The sequence below is a fragment of the Branchiostoma floridae genome, chromosome 17, assembly GCF_000003815.2.
Source record: "Branchiostoma floridae strain S238N-H82 chromosome 17, Bfl_VNyyK, whole genome shotgun sequence".
NCBI classification, from domain to species: Eukaryota; Metazoa; Chordata; class Leptocardii; order Amphioxiformes; family Branchiostomatidae; genus Branchiostoma; species Branchiostoma floridae.
The window spans coordinates 8,064,608-8,085,017 of NC_049995.1; the positions used below are offsets into that span (position 1 = coordinate 8,064,608).

A 20,410-nucleotide genomic window follows, 5' to 3' on the forward strand; every position below is an offset into this window, starting at 1 on the left:
AGACATCCAGGTAATAAGATACATTAGATAACAGTTACCCAGGCAAATAGACGTTTCATGTAGCATCCACCACCTTTCGTTGGATGAAATAGAACAGCTGTTTAAATACTTTTCTTTTGTGTGGTGGTGCAAAAATTATCCAGGACTGCAAAAGTTTTTGCTACAATGCTTAACTACAGGAATACATGAAATATGATAATGTGCCAAATCACATTTCGTGGAAACATTGTGAAAAATAATTTTGTAACACATGTGAAGAAAAGTACTGTAAATCAAGGAATATCTAACTTAAAGGTATTTTTACTTTACATCGATGTAGTTAACATTTGTTGTGAGGCTTTCACGGTGAATTCATCATGGCAAAGAAAAGACGTTACCAAATGATTATGTTGGTAGTATTCAAGGACTCAGCAAACTCTTTTGAGAATGTTGCAAACTGTGTTTCGTTCCAGGAACGATATTAAACTACAGCAATACCAACACAAGAGAGGCACAAAATATGAACTATTTCGTTGTCTAATTAGTAGCAAATGTCTGTCTGTCACACGTATGTAAAATTTTAATGAGATAATGAAGTATTGGTGAGGTGACTGATATGCATTATTCTGAGGGTGTAAAAATTGTAGTGAGATTCAGTAGTTATTTATTGGTTATCACCAGTTGAAAATCTTTCTTTTCACAGATGATTTGTGTGTCTTTTTTTCGATTTGTCTTCCTCTTGTTATGAAGGCTTGTCGGAAATTATGCATCAAGGCTCGTTGACGCCATGTCTCGTATCTATAGCAGCTTATTATACATTCCGTTTTGTGTAGCTTTCCTGTCTTAATGTATACAGCATATGCATTGTGCATGTATATGTTGACTTGTACACCCATAGTTTCATTTGAGTTGTATATAATTGCTATATCGCTTCAATTTCTTTGTGAATAATTGTGCATGTGCAATTGGTAGTGTGTCATAGTGCAATTCGTAAGATGTTTATTTCATTGTAGTGTGCTTTAATAAATGTCTTAAAATGTTGTCATTTCTTTTGCTTGTGATGGAAGACAAGTACGTCTGTTTGAATTTAGGAGGGAATAATTCTCGAATTGTATCGTCCGATTTTTAGTCTAGCGTAATTTGAAAAAGAACCATTTTTTGCTGATTACATGATAACTGATGAAAGAAAACAATGGAAGCAAAACTATGTAAATGCTCTAACTTGTTAACAAGTATGAATATGTATGTATGTACATGATTTTCTTTTTTTTTTTCTTCTCTCTCTCTCTCCTCTTTCTTCACAATGACACAAGTTATTACACGGGTCAGCCTAGACAACTCGCGCTGGTAATGCCTGACCTACAAAAGTTAAGTGCAGACGGACTTACACAGAATTGATTACAACAATTACAATAACAATACAATATAAAATAATCAAGAACCATAAAAATTTGTCATGCATCTTCCAAAAATTCAGGGAAATCGATCTATCGGATACCTACGGGATGACAGCAGGAGTATATGGAAGGTTTCTTAAAACTGTTTCTTAACCGTTTTAGTTCTGCTTGCAACTTGCCAAATCCCACTTACTCTATACCCGAACCCAAGCCAATATTGTTTTTAAATCCTGTCTATGTGTTCATGTTTCGCCTTTTGAGCCAATTGGATCCAGTTAGAGCGAGACTTACAACAAAGTGAAGAGTGCCCCGTAAGACACTACCCGAATGAGAAATAAGAAGACAGTCCATTTCTATATTGATTAAATCATTCCGTTGATCCCAGTGTGATGAGACTCATAAAACTTTGATGACTCGTGATGAAGAAACAAGCCAAATATTTCCCCTGGTGTCAGAGTAACATGGCTCTGTGGGAGGAATACGGTCATTATCATGTCACAACGGAGTGTTCCAGGAATAAGGTCTTCTGTGGGCCAGAACTATTCTAGGAATTGGGTTTTCTGTGGCCCAGCAATAACGAATATTCCTGGATTTAGGAATGTTCCAGGAATTAGGAATGTTCCAGGAATTAGGAATGTTCCGGGAAGTAGGAATGTTCCAGGAATTTGGAATGTTCCAAGAATTAGGAATGTTAACGTTCCAGAAATAAGGAATGTTTCAGGAATTAGGAATGTTCCAGAAATAAGGAATGTTCCAGGAATTAGGAATGTTCCAAAAATAAGGAATGTTTCAGGAATAGGGTCTTCTGTGGTCCAGAAAGTTTCCAGGAATTAGGAGTGTTCTAGGAATTAGGTACTCAGTGGTGCAGGAATTAAGAGTTTTCCTGTAATCAGGTATTTTGTGGTGTAGGAATATTCCAGGAATTAGAAGTGTTTCTTAATATTATGTCTTCTTTGATTCAGGAATGTTCCAGGGATTACGAGTGTTATAGGTAGTAGGTATTTAGTGGTGCAGGAATTTTCCAGGAGTTAGGAGTGTTCCGGGAATTAGGTATTCGGTGGTGCAATGATTTTGACAGAAATTGATATATTCCTTATGATAGGCTCTCTCTCTCTCTCTGTATGTATATATAGGTCTGCTGTGGTTCATAAATGTTCAAAGAATTGGCAATGTTCCAGGAATTAAGGGTGTTCCAGGAATTAGGTCTTCTGTGGCCCAGAATTGTTCTAATTCCTTGATCAATCATTCACGTGCACCCTATTTTTGTCGCATTCGATATTCCGTAATCCGTTAGGAAAACTTGAAGGAGGCTGACAAAATCTTGAAACTAAGGATGAAGTCAAAAGACAGGACAACTGTGCATATACGAAAATCGACTGAGTTGCAAAGAAGTTATTGTTACATGCAGAAAATGTATATTTTTTTTCTTTTTTGTTTCTTGACATTTGTGTTCAAATTTAACTACGAAAGGATTCAAATATTTTAGCAATTTCGACTAGTTGGTCCAAGTCCTCATAAAATGCGATATTCTTAGCGTATATGAAGTTGATCCGTCTCGGTGCTTTGGAATGCTAGTAAAGAAAAATGAGGACCAATAAGAAGTATATAAAACGACTGAAATACTGAACCATACCTAAAATATGTTTGGAGATTAGGACAACTTCAACAGCTGTAATTGATGTTTATTCTTTCTTTGGAATGTCTTCTTTGGGATTTGGAATATGCTTCTAAGTCATCAGCGTGAATATGTTCACACTCATCAACTGGCCTCATGCTAACAGAGCATTTTGTACATTGCAATGACTGCTCTTTCTTTAGAGTTCCACGGAGCCTTTGGGACGTTGTCAATCAATGCCAATCTAGTGCAAAAGTTCTTTGCATACCTCCTGTGTGCCACAGCATATGCTTCACGAATATTAATGAGTGAAGAAGTGGATATGTGACGTGTAACGACATTGTTGGGGTATTGTTAGTACCGTCTCGATGGTTTCGTTATTTGCATAACGGCACAAATTCAAATACTGTATGTCTATTTTCGGTCACATTTAATACATGGAGAACTAAGAGATTGGAATAATATAAGACATAGTCTCTTTTATTTACAGCACTTGCTTAATACACGAGTTTGTTTTTTAAGTATATGGTTAGAGAGAAATGGAAACGTGATATGAATAGACATCCAGAAAATGATTTTCCCAATCATACAATTTTTAACTACTTGCTCATACCCGTCCAATAATAAACATTCGTCAAAAGAACTTTTTATTATTACCTCCTGTATACTTATATGTATAAAAAGACACAACTTTATAGCACATTACGAAACAGATCTATCATTGTTATCACCGATACAATTGAGACATTTACTTGCAATCATACTTATAAGGGCGTAGAATTCGATGGAATGTTAAAATTATGATAGACAATCGACCTAGATTCTATAATTTTCACAAAATCTTCAAAGAACACTCAAGTTCAGTGAAATAACTTATTTTACTATTGTCCTGATTTTAGTTCTAAATGTTGGCGAGAATCCTAATCCCAGACGTGACGCATCACTAGAATAACCTAGTCACAAATTCGTAGACACGAATTACGACCGTTTGGTAATATATCATTTTGACATTGGCATTAAACACTGGATTATAAAGAAACATTACTCGCCCCACTTGTACAAGGAAGCGTCGTTATTCACGCTTGTCAATATACACAAGTGCAGCTATTCGTTATAGTACCTTTGCTGCTATACAATTTTTTAAATAATTTGTAGATACTCTATAGGGACTGGCCACAATCTAGCTGTTAAAAATAAACAATAATTTTACAAAATACGCATAGATGTGGCAGTCCGTTATGTCCTCCGTTTATGTATATGTCGACTGGACGTTACTTGTGCGATGATATCATATATTTTGTCATATGTACATATACAACCGAAGGTAAACTTTATGATTTAGTTTATGGTTTAAATGTTATACAGCTGTACTTTTCCTTTAGGTTTATATAGTCACGATCTTGCCCGGATTATTGTAGGATTTTTTTTTTTTTTTTATATTTCATTTGTAGTGTGCCTTGGCGTTGGCAAGTTTTCCTCGTCAATTTTGTGCTTACAAACGTTTAAATGTCCTCTGGATCCCCTGATTAAAGATTTATCTGCTCCTGGAATTCACCTTGTAACAGAAGTCCAAGAGTGTGCCTTCAGTCCAATTTTCCAGGAGATCCCAGTGGGTGTATCGCGAGTGTATAGCGCTTGGCTACCGTTGCCTGTGTGCAAACTCTCACTGTCTAAGCCAAGGTATCATAGAGCCCTGGGGCCGCCCTTCCTCGAGCTCGTAGAGTTTGTGGCGGCTCACCTCAGCTGATGCGATGTTTGGTTCACATTTCCAAACCGGTGACGGCCGTATGATGTAAAAGACCACCAAAAAAATCACACCAAAGACCCAATATGTCTTGATATGCACCTCCATTCAAGATTTGGCTCCCGAGTACCGGCTTAGAGATGCGGAAAATTGGTTATTTTGGGACACGGTCGGGGCCCGGGATTTTTTTTTAAGCGGAATTAAAATCAACCCGGGACCGGGCAACAAATAGGCGTCGTGACGTAATCGTAAAAACATCGAGAGGTACCCCCGAGGGGCTTCGGGGCCGGGCCGGGGCTACATCCCTTACGGACACCGGTGTAAATGTGTCCAAAGCTTCAAAGGTGCTGGCCTTCATGCTTTTTAAGAGACCATGACCAGCTTAGTGGAAGATCAGCGAGAAGTATGACTTGGTCAGGTTGTTGGCTATCCCATCCACTCAGACTTGCCGAAGATGACCCTGAAGGGTTGAACGAGTTTCTTCCATGACCTCCAGAACCTCCTGGCCCAGTGGTAGTGTGGACTGATCACCGTCAACTCCAGGTGGTCACAGCGCTCCTGGATTCTCCGCACCACCTGAAATACACATCAAACTGTCAGTTTATCGTCTTTTTTATTACCATGACCAAAATACTTATTACCTCAATTAAATACTCATGGTGGATATATTTTAGTATCGTTTGTCTAGGCTATGGTACGTACTGTACGTAGGTGGCATGCAACTCTTGAAGGCATGAAAGCCATGTTAAAGAATTTTAGTTAATGTTGGGGAGACTTATTTATGATTGTGATTATCTGTGATTTTGAGGCGAGGTGCGAATTCAAGAATGGTCCTTCTGGCGGGTCCCTACGTTACTGCAGCGGACCTTTTGTTTGTTACCAGGCTAACTCGAGATGCTTTTATCGTGATAGAATCTAGTAGGTGAGCAGGGTTAATGAAAAGGAAGGTCAAGTACGATAATGATCCTCCCAACTGGCGCCATGTGCAATACTGCAAAGAGACTACTCTCTTTAAGATACCAAGGTACAATAAAGATTCGTCGATGAAAGTTAGACATCCTGATAATAAGATACGCCAAAACGCAGTTCCTCAAGCAACTTGATGTGGTTTTGGAAACGTTTAAACGTTTCAGATGGTCGGCATCCACTATCTTTCGTCAGTGTCACTGCGTTAAATAAAAACTGCTTGATAACATTTGTATACAGTCAGCTATACGGCAAATACAAAAAAAAACATAACCAGACCTCTTCCCTGGACAATCCTCCTACGTTCTGTCCACCCACTGACAGGATCAAGTCACCTCGTTTCAAACCGCTTTCCTGGAAAATATATTCACATTCTTAAGCTGACTGTCCAAAGCATTAAACAGAGTACTAGTGAACAAAGTGTAAAATACAGGAAGTTTGAATTTTGACACCAAGATATCGGATCGTAAACTTTATGCCCTTTGCCAGCGCCCGACCACAAAAAGGCTAGGGTCGGCAGGTTTTTCCTAGCTCCAGTCGGGAAACCCAAAACACAGCATTTTCTTTCCTAGGCCTTCCGACAATTAGTCTTCAGTACTCCCTCGCTTGTGGGGAATGATTGAAACGCACATTTCTAAGATCCATGCCGAAGAGAAGTTTGTAATAGGTCCAGTCACAATGACGAACAACTGTGCTGAAGGTCAACAGGCTCTTAACAATACTTCACTAGGGGAACGAGAGTGACGATCAATACACGGTCCACACTGCGTTAGTCAGGATATTTGTATTAGCCGACCTTTAAAACCCCCTGGAGAGTCTTTAGTTGGTCTTCATTCCGGGCTAGCAATTTGAAACCGGTGATAACGGACTCCACATAGTGGAGCGGTGTCATGAAACTTTTATTTCAATGCGGCTATGTTTTTCATTTTCGTAATGTGTCTCGTATTTGTTATTAGTGCAGAGGACGTATTGTGTCAGGTATATAGTCGTATATGCTCTACTTTGGTCAATATTAACCATGGTAAAATCCTAATTGATATCTGCTAGCCCTACAGCGTCGACTGTGGCTAAATAGTCCTATAAGAGAGCGAAAGTCTCTGCCACATGGGACACAGATAGATAGTGCCGATATTAGTAGATAGTACATCACATTACAATACCTATTGGTCATTGCATGCTTCTTGACTAATTTGAATCCGGTGGTAACGTATTCACAAAGTGGAGCGGTGCCATGAAACTTTTAAGTCAATGCGGCTTTGCTTGTAATTTTCCTAATGTATCTGGTATTCTTTTCTTAGTGCAGAAGAAGGAATATATCCTTACAGATAATACATAACATTATAAGACCTATTGGTCATTGCAATTGCATGCTTCTTGACTACGTTAGAATCTGAAACCGGTGATAACGGACTTCACAGAGTGGGGCGGTGCTATGAAACTTTTATTTCAATGCGGCTTTTTTTTTCATAATGTGTAAGGTATTTTGTTTTATTAGTGCAGAGGAAAGAATGTATCCTTACAGATAGTACATCACATTATAAGACCTATTGGTCATTGCATGCTTCTAGGCTACAGAATCCGGTGGTAGTTAATAACGTATTCACAAACTGGCGCGGAATCATGAAAGTTTGATCTCAATGCGGCTTTGTATTTCATTTTGGTAATGTGTCTGGTATTTTATTAGTGCGGAGGAAGGGATGTATCATTCCACCGGGAACCGTCACTATTCCTTGCTTCTTGGCAGTCTATAATTTTGCATGTGTATATCATTCTAAAGGCAGCATGCAACTTTACCTGTAAACGGCTAAAATCATTTCTAGCACATATGCCATGGGAACAGGACTAAACGTATAAGTCCGAACCTGAACCTGAATCTCCTGGCCCTAACTCCAGAACTAAACATGATCATGAGTTTCGGTATGCAGCACAGCTTGACGGTTATATGTCCAAAGCCATACAATCCTACCTAACAAGTTTGATAGGTCATAAAAAGTGATACATGCCTCTATAAACTGTATCCTATTGCAAAACACATTAGTCATTGCCTTGGACCAAACATATTGGTTTGCACCTTCGTATATATTTCTAGCTGCTTTGGTATTTACCTTGCGTAGTAGAAGGCATCACTCTTAGGAGAGTACATAACATTAAAAGACATGTTAGTCATTTTGTCTAGGCTACGTCGATCAAATGTATATAAATATCGCTATCCATTTTTTAAAGTTTGTGTCTACAGCCAGACTACTAGTCGAGTCAAAGTCCATTCCAAGGTCGAAGAAGAATATCTGTCAGAACGAAAACAATCTATTGTTTTGTATACCAGGCTCTGTGTGTTAAGTCATTTGTTCAAACTTCCTAACCACTTAGATCTCATACTGAAGGCAACGTTCTTTTTTTGGCCAAACTTTTTTTAGGTCGCAGGCTCGCATCAGTTTTGGTTTTCCCAGAGGATGTCATCTATTATGAAATACATTACATCAAGCCCTGATAGTAATTCCTTCGGAGCTATTTAGATCAAATGTATCGGTTCAGTCCCTCAACGCTATACATTTCTAACCGCTCGCGGTAAAGGTTATATGCCCGGACCCAGTCTACCCTATTACCCCCTAAGGTGACATACCCCACACTCTAGTTAACGTGACATATGGATCGTCTGTAGGATGAGGATAAATTCTCTGGTTCCAACTGCTCGCATTCTTCTACGCAGAGACATCCAACGGCGCCAGCAAACTGCCTCTTGTCTGTACTCTGCTATCTCAACCGTCACCATCCGTTCCTGTGGGCGTCGACGCGTCGTTACAAACCAGCTGTCAGCCACTCAAAAAATATGCATTTTCAAAGGGGATCTCACATACATTAGGGTAAGCTCATTAATATTTATAAGCAGGGCGGTCAGGAACTGATGGTGACGGTTGAGATAGCAGAGTACAGACAACATGGTCTGCTGGCGCTGTTGGATGTCTCTGCGTAGGAGAATGACTACTCGAGCTCGTTACGAATGATGTATAGTAGATAAACTGTGTTAACGGGCCTCAATGCGCGGTTTATAGAATAAATTCATTGCTTTGAATATTATCAAACACGTAAACGTTTTACGAGGCGGAATAGAATGCAAGAAAATCTTTTGATGGAAAGATGATATGGGCGGTAATAAGTACGCAGTAATATCTTCTTTCATATATCATTTCTATGCATTATTCGGATCCCTGTTATCCATATTCATACATGTGTACTTATTTCTAATGCAAGAGTGTTGCTCTGTTCTCTCTATATTGTCCTTACGCTAGGGGTTATTGACAAGTGGTTAATGTTTTACCTTTGAAATCTATAAAAGAGAGGTATTATTTTAAGTCAGATTGCGTGTATTTTTTTATATTTCCCTCTTTTACTGTGCCAGAAACATGACAGTATTGGAATGCACGTAAGGATTGTTTTCCTGTAGGAATTATGATTTTTAAAGAAGCACAATGACATCTAAAAAACGTAATTGTTTCTTTTAATATAGGTACTCGCATGCGTACTTTTAATGAAGAAAGTCTTACAATATCCGATGCACCAGGTGAAAATAATCATTAGGTAAAATAATAATTTGCAGACGATTTCTTTGTCCAATAAGACAAAGGGCTGACCTAGGCTTTCATGAAATTAAAATTGTGTTCATTATTTTGTACCGAATCAAGGTGGCCAATGGCCAAGTGGGTGGAGTATTCGCCTTGCATTCTGTAGGTAGTGAGTTCGATCCCCGGCCGAGTCATACCAAAGACTTTGAAAACGGTACTTGCTTTCTCTGCTTAACACTCAGCATTCAGGAAGGAGTATGAAAGTTGAATGCAAACCACCATCAGTAGACTAACCCCATGCTGTAGTGATTGCACAAAGTTGTGTGGCCCAGGGTACCGGTACTGAAACGGAGATGGGCGCCACCCCATGCGCCATCAAGCGCGGGAAGGACTTTCGCCGAATACGGTATCTCTGAATAAGTTATTAAAATCATAAGATACACGTCGATCGCTCTGTTCTCTATAATCTATTTTGTTCCGTTGGCCTTTATCAGCTGTTCCGATGGAAGTCATTACCAGTTGATCCGGCCCGGCGCCAGATGGTTATTGACAATCTCCAACCCTCTGAGAACTCTCTTAGTCCCCACTGTCCGAGTCAAACCTCGATAATTTATCACCATCAAACCACGTTCAACGGAGCGCTAGTCAAAAACGACTATACTATAATGCACAGAGTGATGGGCACAATAATCATTTTCTGCCCATGCTCTGTTTAAAACTAATACCTCCTTGGTACGAGGTTGTGATCAATTAGGTCTAGTCCTCAAACTCTCTTGGTCCCCACTGTCGGAGTCTAACCTCGATAATTTATCACTATCAAACTACGTTCAGTGCAACCCCTGTCAAACTAACTAAAGTGTAATGTGGGTGAAAAAAATAATATCCTGTCCATTCAACTATCACCTCTTATCCTTGGTACGAGAGGTGATCAATAAGTTCTAGGCCCAATCCAAAAATAAGATGCACAACTCAATATCAAACAGCGTTTAGGGCAACGTCTATCAAACCCACTATACTGTCATGTACGTATAGATAAGCACAATAATCATTTCTTCTCAATTCTCTGTTAAAAACTACTACCTGTTGTCCTTGGTAGGAAAGGTGATGAATAAGTTCTCGGCCCAACCCAGATATAATTTATCAACATCAAACAGCGTTCAGAGCAACGCTTGTGAAACCGACTATACTGTAATGTACGTAAAGATGGGGACAATAATCATTGCCTGTCCATGCTCTGTTAAAACTATTACCCATTGTCCTTGGTATTAGAGTGATCAATAAGTGACGGTCCAACCGAGAAATTATAAGATGCACAACTCAACATTAAACAGCGTTCAGACAAACGCTTGTGAAACCGACTATACTGTAATGTACGTAAAGATGGGGACAATAATCATTGCCTGTCCATGCTCTGTTAAAACTATTACCCATTGTCCTTGGTATTAGAGTGATCAATAAGTGACGGTCCAACCGAGAAATTATAAGATGCACAACTCAACATTAAACAGCGTTCAGACCAACGCTTGTGAAACCGACTATACTGTAATTTACGTAAAGATGGGCACAATAATCATTGCCTGTCCATGCTCTGTTAAAACTATTACCTCTTGTCCTTGGTACGAGGTTGTGATCAATAAGTTCTAATCCTCACCCAGAAATTGAATAAACTGAATAAACATGAAAAAGAAAGAAATAAAGTGCACAACTCAACTTTCTGGGGATAGGTGTCAAGTATGAAATATTTTATGAGTGTCCACCAAAATTCATACTACTGTGATAATTGCTTTGCAGGTGACACACAATAACGTTATTTGAGAAAGAAGGAAAGAATGGTCCCATGATTTAGCTGTAACCCGAAGAACGTGCTCCACTAAAACTTTGTAAAAGTCAGTTACCCACTTCTTTCTAGTTGACATACACGGGGCTCCTTCATTAAACATTTTAACCTAAAAATCCCTTGAGTCGTGGCATGAGGAACTCGACCCACGATACAGCAATGGTTATAGTTTACGGTCTAGTCTTTGTCGACTTACCCGCAGATTTTCAATATAACACTATTAGACTGTAAAGTAGTGACAATAATAATTTGAAATTAGGTAGAGGATGATAAAAGGTTTAACAGTATACATTTATGTCAAAATTTCACTCCTCGTGTGTTGTCGTTATATGAGTCTCCATACTGGCGAGGCCAATTTTACATGGACTGTACATCTACTCCGTATTTAAAAATTAGTAAAATCATCGTTTCCTATATGCTTTGTTAAAAACTTATAATCATCTTATTGTTATATAGTTATTTGTCAATGCATAGCTGCATTATGACCATCTATACTAGTAGGATATTTAACGCTTGTCAAATGGATTCTAGATCTATTGTCTTCGGAAATGGGTAGAATAATAATTTCCAGTCAGTTATGCTCTGTTTAAAAGATCAAAGGAGCAGATTTAACTACATATTGACATTTGATAATACCATTATTATAGAACACCGGACAGTACATTAGAGAGAGTCTAGTATTAGAAATCGCACCAAAGAATCTATTACGATGAAAAGACTAATAACACATGCAATAAAACATATTTTATATAACTTGGCAATCATACGTCTGGTCTTGTAGGTGATGGTATTAGGGGTTGTCAAATTTCATTTCCAGCTATAATGAATGTCCTATGTACAGGAAGAGTATGAATTGCAATGAAATATATTGGCTTAACAGTTGACAGACGTGATCACGGCTTTATATTATTGAGTTACGCCACTTAAAGTATAAAGAGTTGAATTTCTAATTAGACTTACAACTTTTCTCAACATTTTGGAATAATCATAACTATTTTCAACATCATAGAATAGCTAAAGTGTAACCAAGTCTATGGAGATCATAAGTTCAGATAACGTTTGACTCAAGAGTAGAGACCTTTTATCCCGTTGTTTATTAATTAAATCATGCTGTGGCCAAGTAGGTTACGTGTACATTGACTTTCATGCCTTAGTGTAACGGATGCAATAAGCAATACCGCACCCCACCAGAGCCCGTCTCCTCTAACAAAAGTGTTGAATTGATTAACGTTATAACTTTTTTGCATATTCGTAGAAAATGCAAAATGTAGCTAACTCTAAAATGGCACAAGGAGTAAGCCATGGGACATGACTAACAATTAGGTACGCCCCAAATGACTTTCATTGCAATTTTGCGTTCACAATGGGATCAAGCAGCATAACATATATGTTATCTCTTCATAACTCCAGTACCTGCAAGCACATTGTCATACATCTACTCCTTGGGGTTAGAGGACATATTAGGGACACCCGCAATGACTTTTATTGGAATCCATTTCGCAAATGGGCCAATTACAAACTGTACAGCAAACATGTTTATATCATGAGTACATTCAGCTGAATTGAAACTGAAATTACGGTAGACATCATATTTAGAGCATTCCATGACAAAATGCTCTTCATTTTCAATTCAACATAGCGCTGTGACCAAGTAGGTCACATTGACTTTCATGCCTCTAGTGTGACGGATGTAATACGCAATGACGCCCCCTCCCCTCTAGAACTTATAAGTAATGTAATAAGCCATTCCGACCCCCCCCCCCTCCACTCTAGAACCTATAACGATTGTAATATAAGCAATGATGCACCCATCCCCACTAGAACCTATCTCGGGTGTAATATAAAAAATGACACCCCCCTGACCCGACTAGAACCTATAAGGAGTGTAATAACCAATGCCGCCCCCCTCCCCACTAGAACCTATAACGGATGTAATCAACAATCATGCCCCCCTCCCACTGGAACATATCACTCCTGACAATAGGGTCGTTAGTTCCGCCGTAATGGAATAACGAAGAGACCCATTATTCAATCGGGGAACATCTCCTGATGACCTTCCGCCTTCTTGTAACGAATCGATGCCTTTAGAAAATTCATGCTGATCCCATGCAATAACTGAGGTCGGCCGCCTGTGGAAGAGTATTCAGGTCGTAACTTCTAGGGCAATTATTTCACCCGTTTATTTTCTTACGACCTAGTATGGCAACGTTGATAGGAAGAAGTGCTTACGTAAGAAAACTATATGCTAAGGGAATCGGGGGTGGGGGTCACTGCGGTTGCTCTTTCTTTATGTTATTACTGGCGCTTAAGGGTGCCTTTGTGTAACCGTTATTAAATTACTTAGGATAGAAAAGTCGTGAATTTTATGGACTTTGATTAAGAGCAATTTGTACTGAAGAACGAAGACCTCCTAACCAGAGTAAAGAAAAGAAGACTGAAGTGGTTCGACCAAATTATCATGCAAGAAACCAGGGAGGAAGCAAGAGGGGTAGACGACGGAAAGATGGGAGGATAATAATAAGAATGGACGGGCATGACACTAAGTGAAAGACTAAGACAGACAGAAAACCTAGAAGTGTGGAGAACTAGTTGCAAGATCTTCTATGGTGCCACAAAGGTCAAGAAGTGTGACTAAGGATAGAGAAGGCTGAGTGGAAGAAGATGCATAGTAAAAGGACGTAAATAAGGAATGCGGTATCACAACTAATCTCTACTAACACCCCCACCCCCACCCCGTACATACGTCACTGGAAAAGTGCTGGCCTTACCTAGCTCTAGGGAGCTCCGAAGGGGAGGGGGGTGGATGGCTAACCTTCACGGGGAATAAACTTCATGGCCAATTAGTACCCTTTTGTCGAATTCTATGTATAATTCTGCGTAGAGTATTCAGCGTTGCTTCAGAAACGGTTAAGAATTCTACGCAGAATCCTACGTAGAATTCTACACAGAATTTGTCTGAGGCCATCATTGTATAATGTCATGTACGATCCATAACCCCCGAAAGAAAGGGCAGGTGGAGGTTAGATATCAACATTGGGTCTTTTACATGTTGCATTTAATTTACCCCAACCAAAGATAGCTTATTTTGGGGTGTGATATCAATTATACTTGTAATTTTGCAATGGTAAATTTAATTGGTCAAAGCTACGATGTTAAGATGTAACATTTTCTTATAATTATTCTGCACTTGCTGAAATTGCCAATGTAACTACTATAGATATTTACGACTTTTGACCAACTGCTATTCAGAAAGAAACAATAATATATGAGGGTCCTGCGCTAATGTAACCTCCCAACTACTCCCATCTATCCCCCACGGTACCCTGTCAGAGTAAGGTCGACCCTAGAGTCTGACTCTAGCATTCCTAACCTTAAGTAATGGGGCGATCGATCTATTATACTTAAAGTTGCAACAAGGTCAGCTCAAAGTGTATTCGTCTTTCACTATTAAACTCGGCACAAAAAGTTTGGAATGTCAATTTTGGCTGATCATATTTCCGTTGTTTCTGCATCAATTTTAATGTGTTATATGTCAAAAGCAAGCGTGTGTGATTTGCTTTCACATGGTATCAAACTCCTTATGATTATAAATTCGTGAAACGAGCACCAGGGCTACTCACGTCAGTGGGTCGCGAAAAAAAAGTGCCCAAATTTCAACTTTTGTGTTCAACTCTGTATCATCCTGCTGGTATGGGTGCGGTGTCAAGGATTTAATCTATCCTTTTTTCAGGTAATCTTTGTTATACAGAACATCCAAGTTTATCTTTAACATTTGATAAGAGTATATGTGCCTTTTTGGTTGTTGAATGACCAAATCGAGACGTGGAGGCGGCAAGGAGAATGCCACGCTGACAGTCGTACGGATAGGGCGTAACAGCGCGTAGCACTTGGTGTTGTGTATGTATGGCTGCCACGGGAAAAACCAGGTTCACTATCATCCCAGACAAGACAACCATAATGCTGTGAGATGCAGGACTGTCACACCATTCTCCATTCAGTTGAAATGTCATACCCCTCCAATATGAGGCCGATGACATTCTCATGATTCTGCAAGAATACACCGCCTGTTCACGCACACAGTCTGCACAATAGACCTTGCTCCGTGTGGACGGGCGTTGTAGTCTAACACTTGCAGAATTGCATTTGGTCCCCCACTAGCACACGCTGACGAGGTATGACATTGCGACTGAATGGAGAATGGTGCCCTGTATCTCACAATATTAAGGTTGTCTTGTCTGGGATGATAGTGAACCTGGTTTTTCCCGTGGCAGCCATACATACACCACACCAAGTGCTACGCGCTGTTACGCCCTATCCGTACGACTGTCAGCGTGGTATTCTCCTTGCCGCCTCCACACCTCGATTCGGTCATTCAATAGCCAAAAAGGCACATATTCTCTTATCAAATGTTAAAGATAAACTTGGATGTTCTGTATACCAAAAATTACGCGAAAAAAAGGATAGATTGAATCCTTGACACCGCACCCATACCAGCAGGATGATACAGAGTTGACCACAAAAATTGAAATTTGGGCACTTTTTTTTCGTGACCCACTGACGTGAGTAGCCCTGGTGCTCGTTCCACGAATTTATAATCATAAGGAGTTTGATACCGTGTGAAAGAAAATCACACACGCTTTCTTTTGATATATAACACATTGAAATTGATGCAGAAAGAACGGAAATATGATCAGCCAAAGTTGATATTCCAAACTTTTTGTGCCGAGTTTAGATGGGTGCTCTTTATTTGGACCTCTAGTGCAGCCTTTCGTATTGCCTTGTCATCAGCGACACTGTTGATAAATGTATGTGTGGGCTACCGTATTTTCTTGAATAAAGACGTACGCACGTTTGAAAATTTTCCAAATTGAAAGAGATGCTGAAGGTTGTTGTGCTTTTATTGGTACCTCAAGTCGGCTGCGTACTTTATTTTGGCTCTTGTGGAGATTAATGGAAAAAGAGCATTAAAAAGGACAAGGTCTTGGGTACTGCACTTTTTGGAATGATGTAAAACTACAGATATTGGTTTTGTGTACATTTTCTTCTTTTCTGAATGATTTTTGTGACTTGCGGTAGGTGATTTACAAATTTGTAGAGTCAATTGGAGTAGCGAAACGGGAAGAAAACAACATCAATTTGCAGTTTATCTACTTCAAGATGTGATCAAGATATTTGGAGTGATGCGCACTTTATTTGAGTTGTTTTCTATTTTACGCTTCAGTCTCACAGATTTGCTTGAAACTCCCTAAATCAGGGGTGCTTTAATCAAGAAATACGGTATCGTTCGAGTGAGTTGGCAAAGAATAGCCTTTGTTCCACTCAGGTTGTATGTAATAATACAAGGCTGAGATCGATATCGTAGAAAACTCCCAAAGGGGCACAGTTCACAAAAATGTTAGCCACTGTGCCAACCCAACTATGTACAAAATCCCACCTCTCTATCCCCCCCTAGGTTCTAGAAAGCTATTATCTATGCCTAGAATGACAAGTCATGGGGCATGACTAACAATTAGGTGCGCCCCAAATGACTAGTACTTTCATTGCAATTTTGCTTTCAAAATGAGATCAAGTACCATACCATATATGTTGCTCTCGCGTGAGCTCCAGTACTTGTAAATGCATTGCTATGCAGCTACTCCTTAGGGTTCCGAAGACCTATTAGGGACACCCGCAATGACTTTTATTGGAAATTATTTTGACAAAGGTGCCGATTACAAACAGTACAACATACATATCTATCTCATGAGTACGATCTGCAAAAGTGTCATTACGTCACCAGTCTACTTTCCCTTCAATCAATCAATCAACCAATCAATCAATCAACCAATCAATCAATCAACCAATCAATCAATCAAATGGTTTATCATTTATAAAAGCAAAAATCTTCTTAGCCAGAGAATTGATTACGCCTCGTTTTACAAACAGAATACTACTGACTAAATGAAGAAGTTGAATAATCAAGAACCTACTTTTTTTCTACATTAAAATTAAAAATGCAAGTTATTGTATTGAATTGTCATGTAGCAAATATAAAGTATAGGTTGCACATGAATGACAATATTGTCATTATCGTACAACGTTCCATTCCATACACTTTGTCTGTTTGGTCATTTTTTTTAAATTTATTCTACTGTTTAATAGGGTTATCATATATGGTATTCTAGTTCTTTTATAACTTCAAAGATTAATATTGTTATCGTCAGGAGAGAGTCTCTAAAGCTAAGGGCACAACCCGCCGTGCGTGCAATTTGTCCGTACGTTTTTTTGGGGAGGCCACATCCGCCACGTATTTCTGAAAACGTTCAGGCTGTACAGGGCAGGCGCGTCGCCCGTACATGCACGTACGAGGGGGCGAATCCGCAGCACAATGGCACACAAAGTTTTGCCTGCATGTTAAGTTCTATGGTGTGTCTGCGTGTTCCAAAAGATTGCCGACTTTTTGGCACGTAGACACCACGCAGTTGCACGTACGGCGGGTTGTGCCCTTAGCTTTAGCAATTTACCCTTGGCAATACCAGGTCAAACAATACATCATCCATTTTTCAGTGTCTCTCACATTCAGCGCAAAATTGGTTTCCATCAGATAGACCTGTTGGTCATGAAATCTAACTTCACGACCTGCCCAATGCGATTTGAAAGTCACTTCTGACATTTTGATGATTGATCAAATAGCAGGTCAGGCTACTCGCACGGAGAAAATGTACATAATACAGTACATCTTGATCTTGATCTTGATCTTGATTGGGTACTGGACAACGTCCCTCAGTTGGGGCAAAGCGTAGTAGTAGGCCAGTGGTTAGTAGCCCTGCAGCTGGAACTAGAAGATGTGAGTTCGATTGAGCCCGATGGCACACAAAGTTTTGCCTGCACATTAAGTTCTACGGCGTGTCTGCGTGGTCTAAAATCCGTCAGATTCCCTAGCTGCTAGTTCGTACGCGTACGGAGGCGGTACTTACCACGTACGGATCCAAAAAAATTGCCCACATTTTTGGTACGTAGACAGCACGTATTTGCACGTACGGCGGGTTGTGTCCTTAGCTTTAGTCATTGCAACAATAATTATAACTTCTGGCCAAGAGTGCTCGTGGCGTACCTTTGCGTTCTTGCTGTAGAGCTCCTCGACATGATGGGTGCCCTTCTCACTGTGGATGGAGATACCGTACACTGGGATCTCACCCATCGTCTCGGGGAGCCTGCAGCGTGAAAAGTTAGAAACTAGCTGTCTTGAATAGATTCCACAAGAAGTGGTGTAGATATTTCTTATACAGCTCAGCGCTTGATACAGAAGAAAAGTCGCATATCTTACGTCTTTTGATTTTCCACGAAGTTCATGAGAATTTCTTGAATATTTAGCCCCTACTATTTTAGAAACGGCTAACCGTAATATATAAACTTGGTGAAAAATACTTCATGTTTACTACTTCCTGTTGTTGTGAATGCATAATTCGTTCAGTATATGTTAAGTAATACTGTAACAGTTTGTATCCTGATTACCTCCATGAAATGTCATGGAGGTTATATTTTACCCAGCGTTTGTGTGTCTGTCTGTCTGTCTGTCTGTCTGTCTGTCAACAAGATAACTCAAGAAAAGCTGAATGGACTAGTTTCATACTTGGTGTGTTGGTGGGGTGCGATGAAAGCTGGAAGTGATTAGATTTTGGGCCCCCTAGCGGCTTCCCTTGGTACTGCATCGCAACTTCCGGTTTTGCTATCTCGGTGTTCTGAACACGCTATGGTCGCGATTTTTTAGTGTTAGATAGCTCTTGTGCTCAGGAAGAAGTGACATAAGTTTGGGCCCCCTAGCGTCTAGTTTTGGGATAGCAGGGGCATTTTTATCAAAAACTTCTGAAGAGGATAACTCAAGAAGGGAACAATGGATTTTCATGATTTTTGGTATGTAGGTACCTTAGACAATGTTGTACAAGATAAGATGCTAATTATGCAAAATAGGAGTAAATTTGCATAATTAATGAGAATATTCTATCATAGCCGTTTTTTCAATGTATCTCTTGTCCCGGACATGATATAGTCTTGACATTTGGGTGGTAGATAGCTTGCAGTGTCATGACAAAGTGGAGCAGATTTCAGCCCCCTAACATGTAATTTCGGAACTGCAGGGACCTTTTTGTCAAGACATTCCAAAGAGAATAACTGCAGAAAGGATTGACGGATTGGCATCATTTTAGGGGTGCAGGTAGCTTAGGCAAAGGTGTTCATAATGATATACATGTTATGCATATGAGGACCTTATTTGCATAATTAGTGAGGAAATTGTATAATACCATTATTAGCAATAACTGGACATCAATAAATGTAACACTTATTAATTATGATAGATGGAATATAAGCAGATACCAAATATGGTAATGAGGAACTTATTTGCATAATTTATGTAAAAATTGCAAAGCCGCTTTATGTCTAATGATTGGAATTTTATACTTGTGACATTTGTACGTTAGTCAATGATGAACAACACCACGCATAAATTATGTTAATGTGTTAGTCAATTGCATGAAATTTACAAAAGCTCTAAATTTTCATGGAGGTATGAGGTCGCCGAACTCTAGTTTGTTATGACTCTGTTAGGCTCACTTGGAAATCAGTTACTGTTAACAGAAAGGACTAAGCTTACGATAAATAAATATGATCAATCTATAAATAGGGTTACTACATAGTATTACATAGATGGTAAGCATACGTGCTAACTAAGTGAGCTAATATTAGAGCTTTCCTATGATACAATGCACACCTACCTGTACAATAAATGTGGTTTAATGGTCACGTTTTTCGGTTCTGCAAAAGGGTGCATTTTCTGTAGAGTGCCTCCTAGAGGATGCTCTTCATAATCCTGGAGGAAATCAACATACCGTCAAACATTGACATTGACATGTCTTTTCGGTATCATTGATATGTCTTTTATGACAACTCTTTTGCCGGGACTATCAACTATTAATAATAATAACTATTGATAACATACATGTACATACAAACCGTGAGCAGTCTTATTAGGTTACCAAGTCACTGAATAACAAACACAACAATTGTTTCAGTACCCGTCACCTTCAATATCAAAATCAGAAAATCAGCTCTAGTAATGAACTGTGATGAGGGGGGATACAGACTCAGTCATGCTTGGGACCGCATCATTTTTGTACTGCTGTCATTAATCTTTTACCTGACGTACATAATACACTCCTTTGCGTTTGGGATCACAATCAATTCCCGTACAGTCAAAGCAATGAAGGTTTCCCTATGGTATATATACTTACTCCGACGTTTGTCGTCTTTGGACCCCTGGGTGCCAGACTGCGT

General features: G+C 39.4%; 1 protein-coding gene across 1 annotated transcript in view; it reads right to left on the reverse strand.

Moving 5' to 3' along the window:
* Positions 1-4,428: 4,428 nt before the first annotated feature.
* LOC118405026 (Na(+)/H(+) exchange regulatory cofactor NHE-RF3-like) overlaps positions 4,429-20,410 on the reverse strand; it is a 34,742-nt gene continuing 18,760 nt past the window's right edge. The window contains exons 5-9 of the mRNA XM_035804426.1: positions 20,368-20,404; positions 19,852-19,946; positions 18,192-18,291; positions 5,981-6,055; positions 4,429-5,311 (exon numbers count right to left, since the gene is read on the reverse strand). Coding sequence (XP_035660319.1) covers positions 5,162-5,311; positions 5,981-6,055; positions 18,192-18,291; positions 19,852-19,946; positions 20,368-20,404 — 457 coding nt within the window. The 3' untranslated portion in view covers positions 4,429-5,161. The remainder of the gene's footprint in view (positions 5,312-5,980; positions 6,056-18,191; positions 18,292-19,851; positions 19,947-20,367; positions 20,405-20,410) is intronic.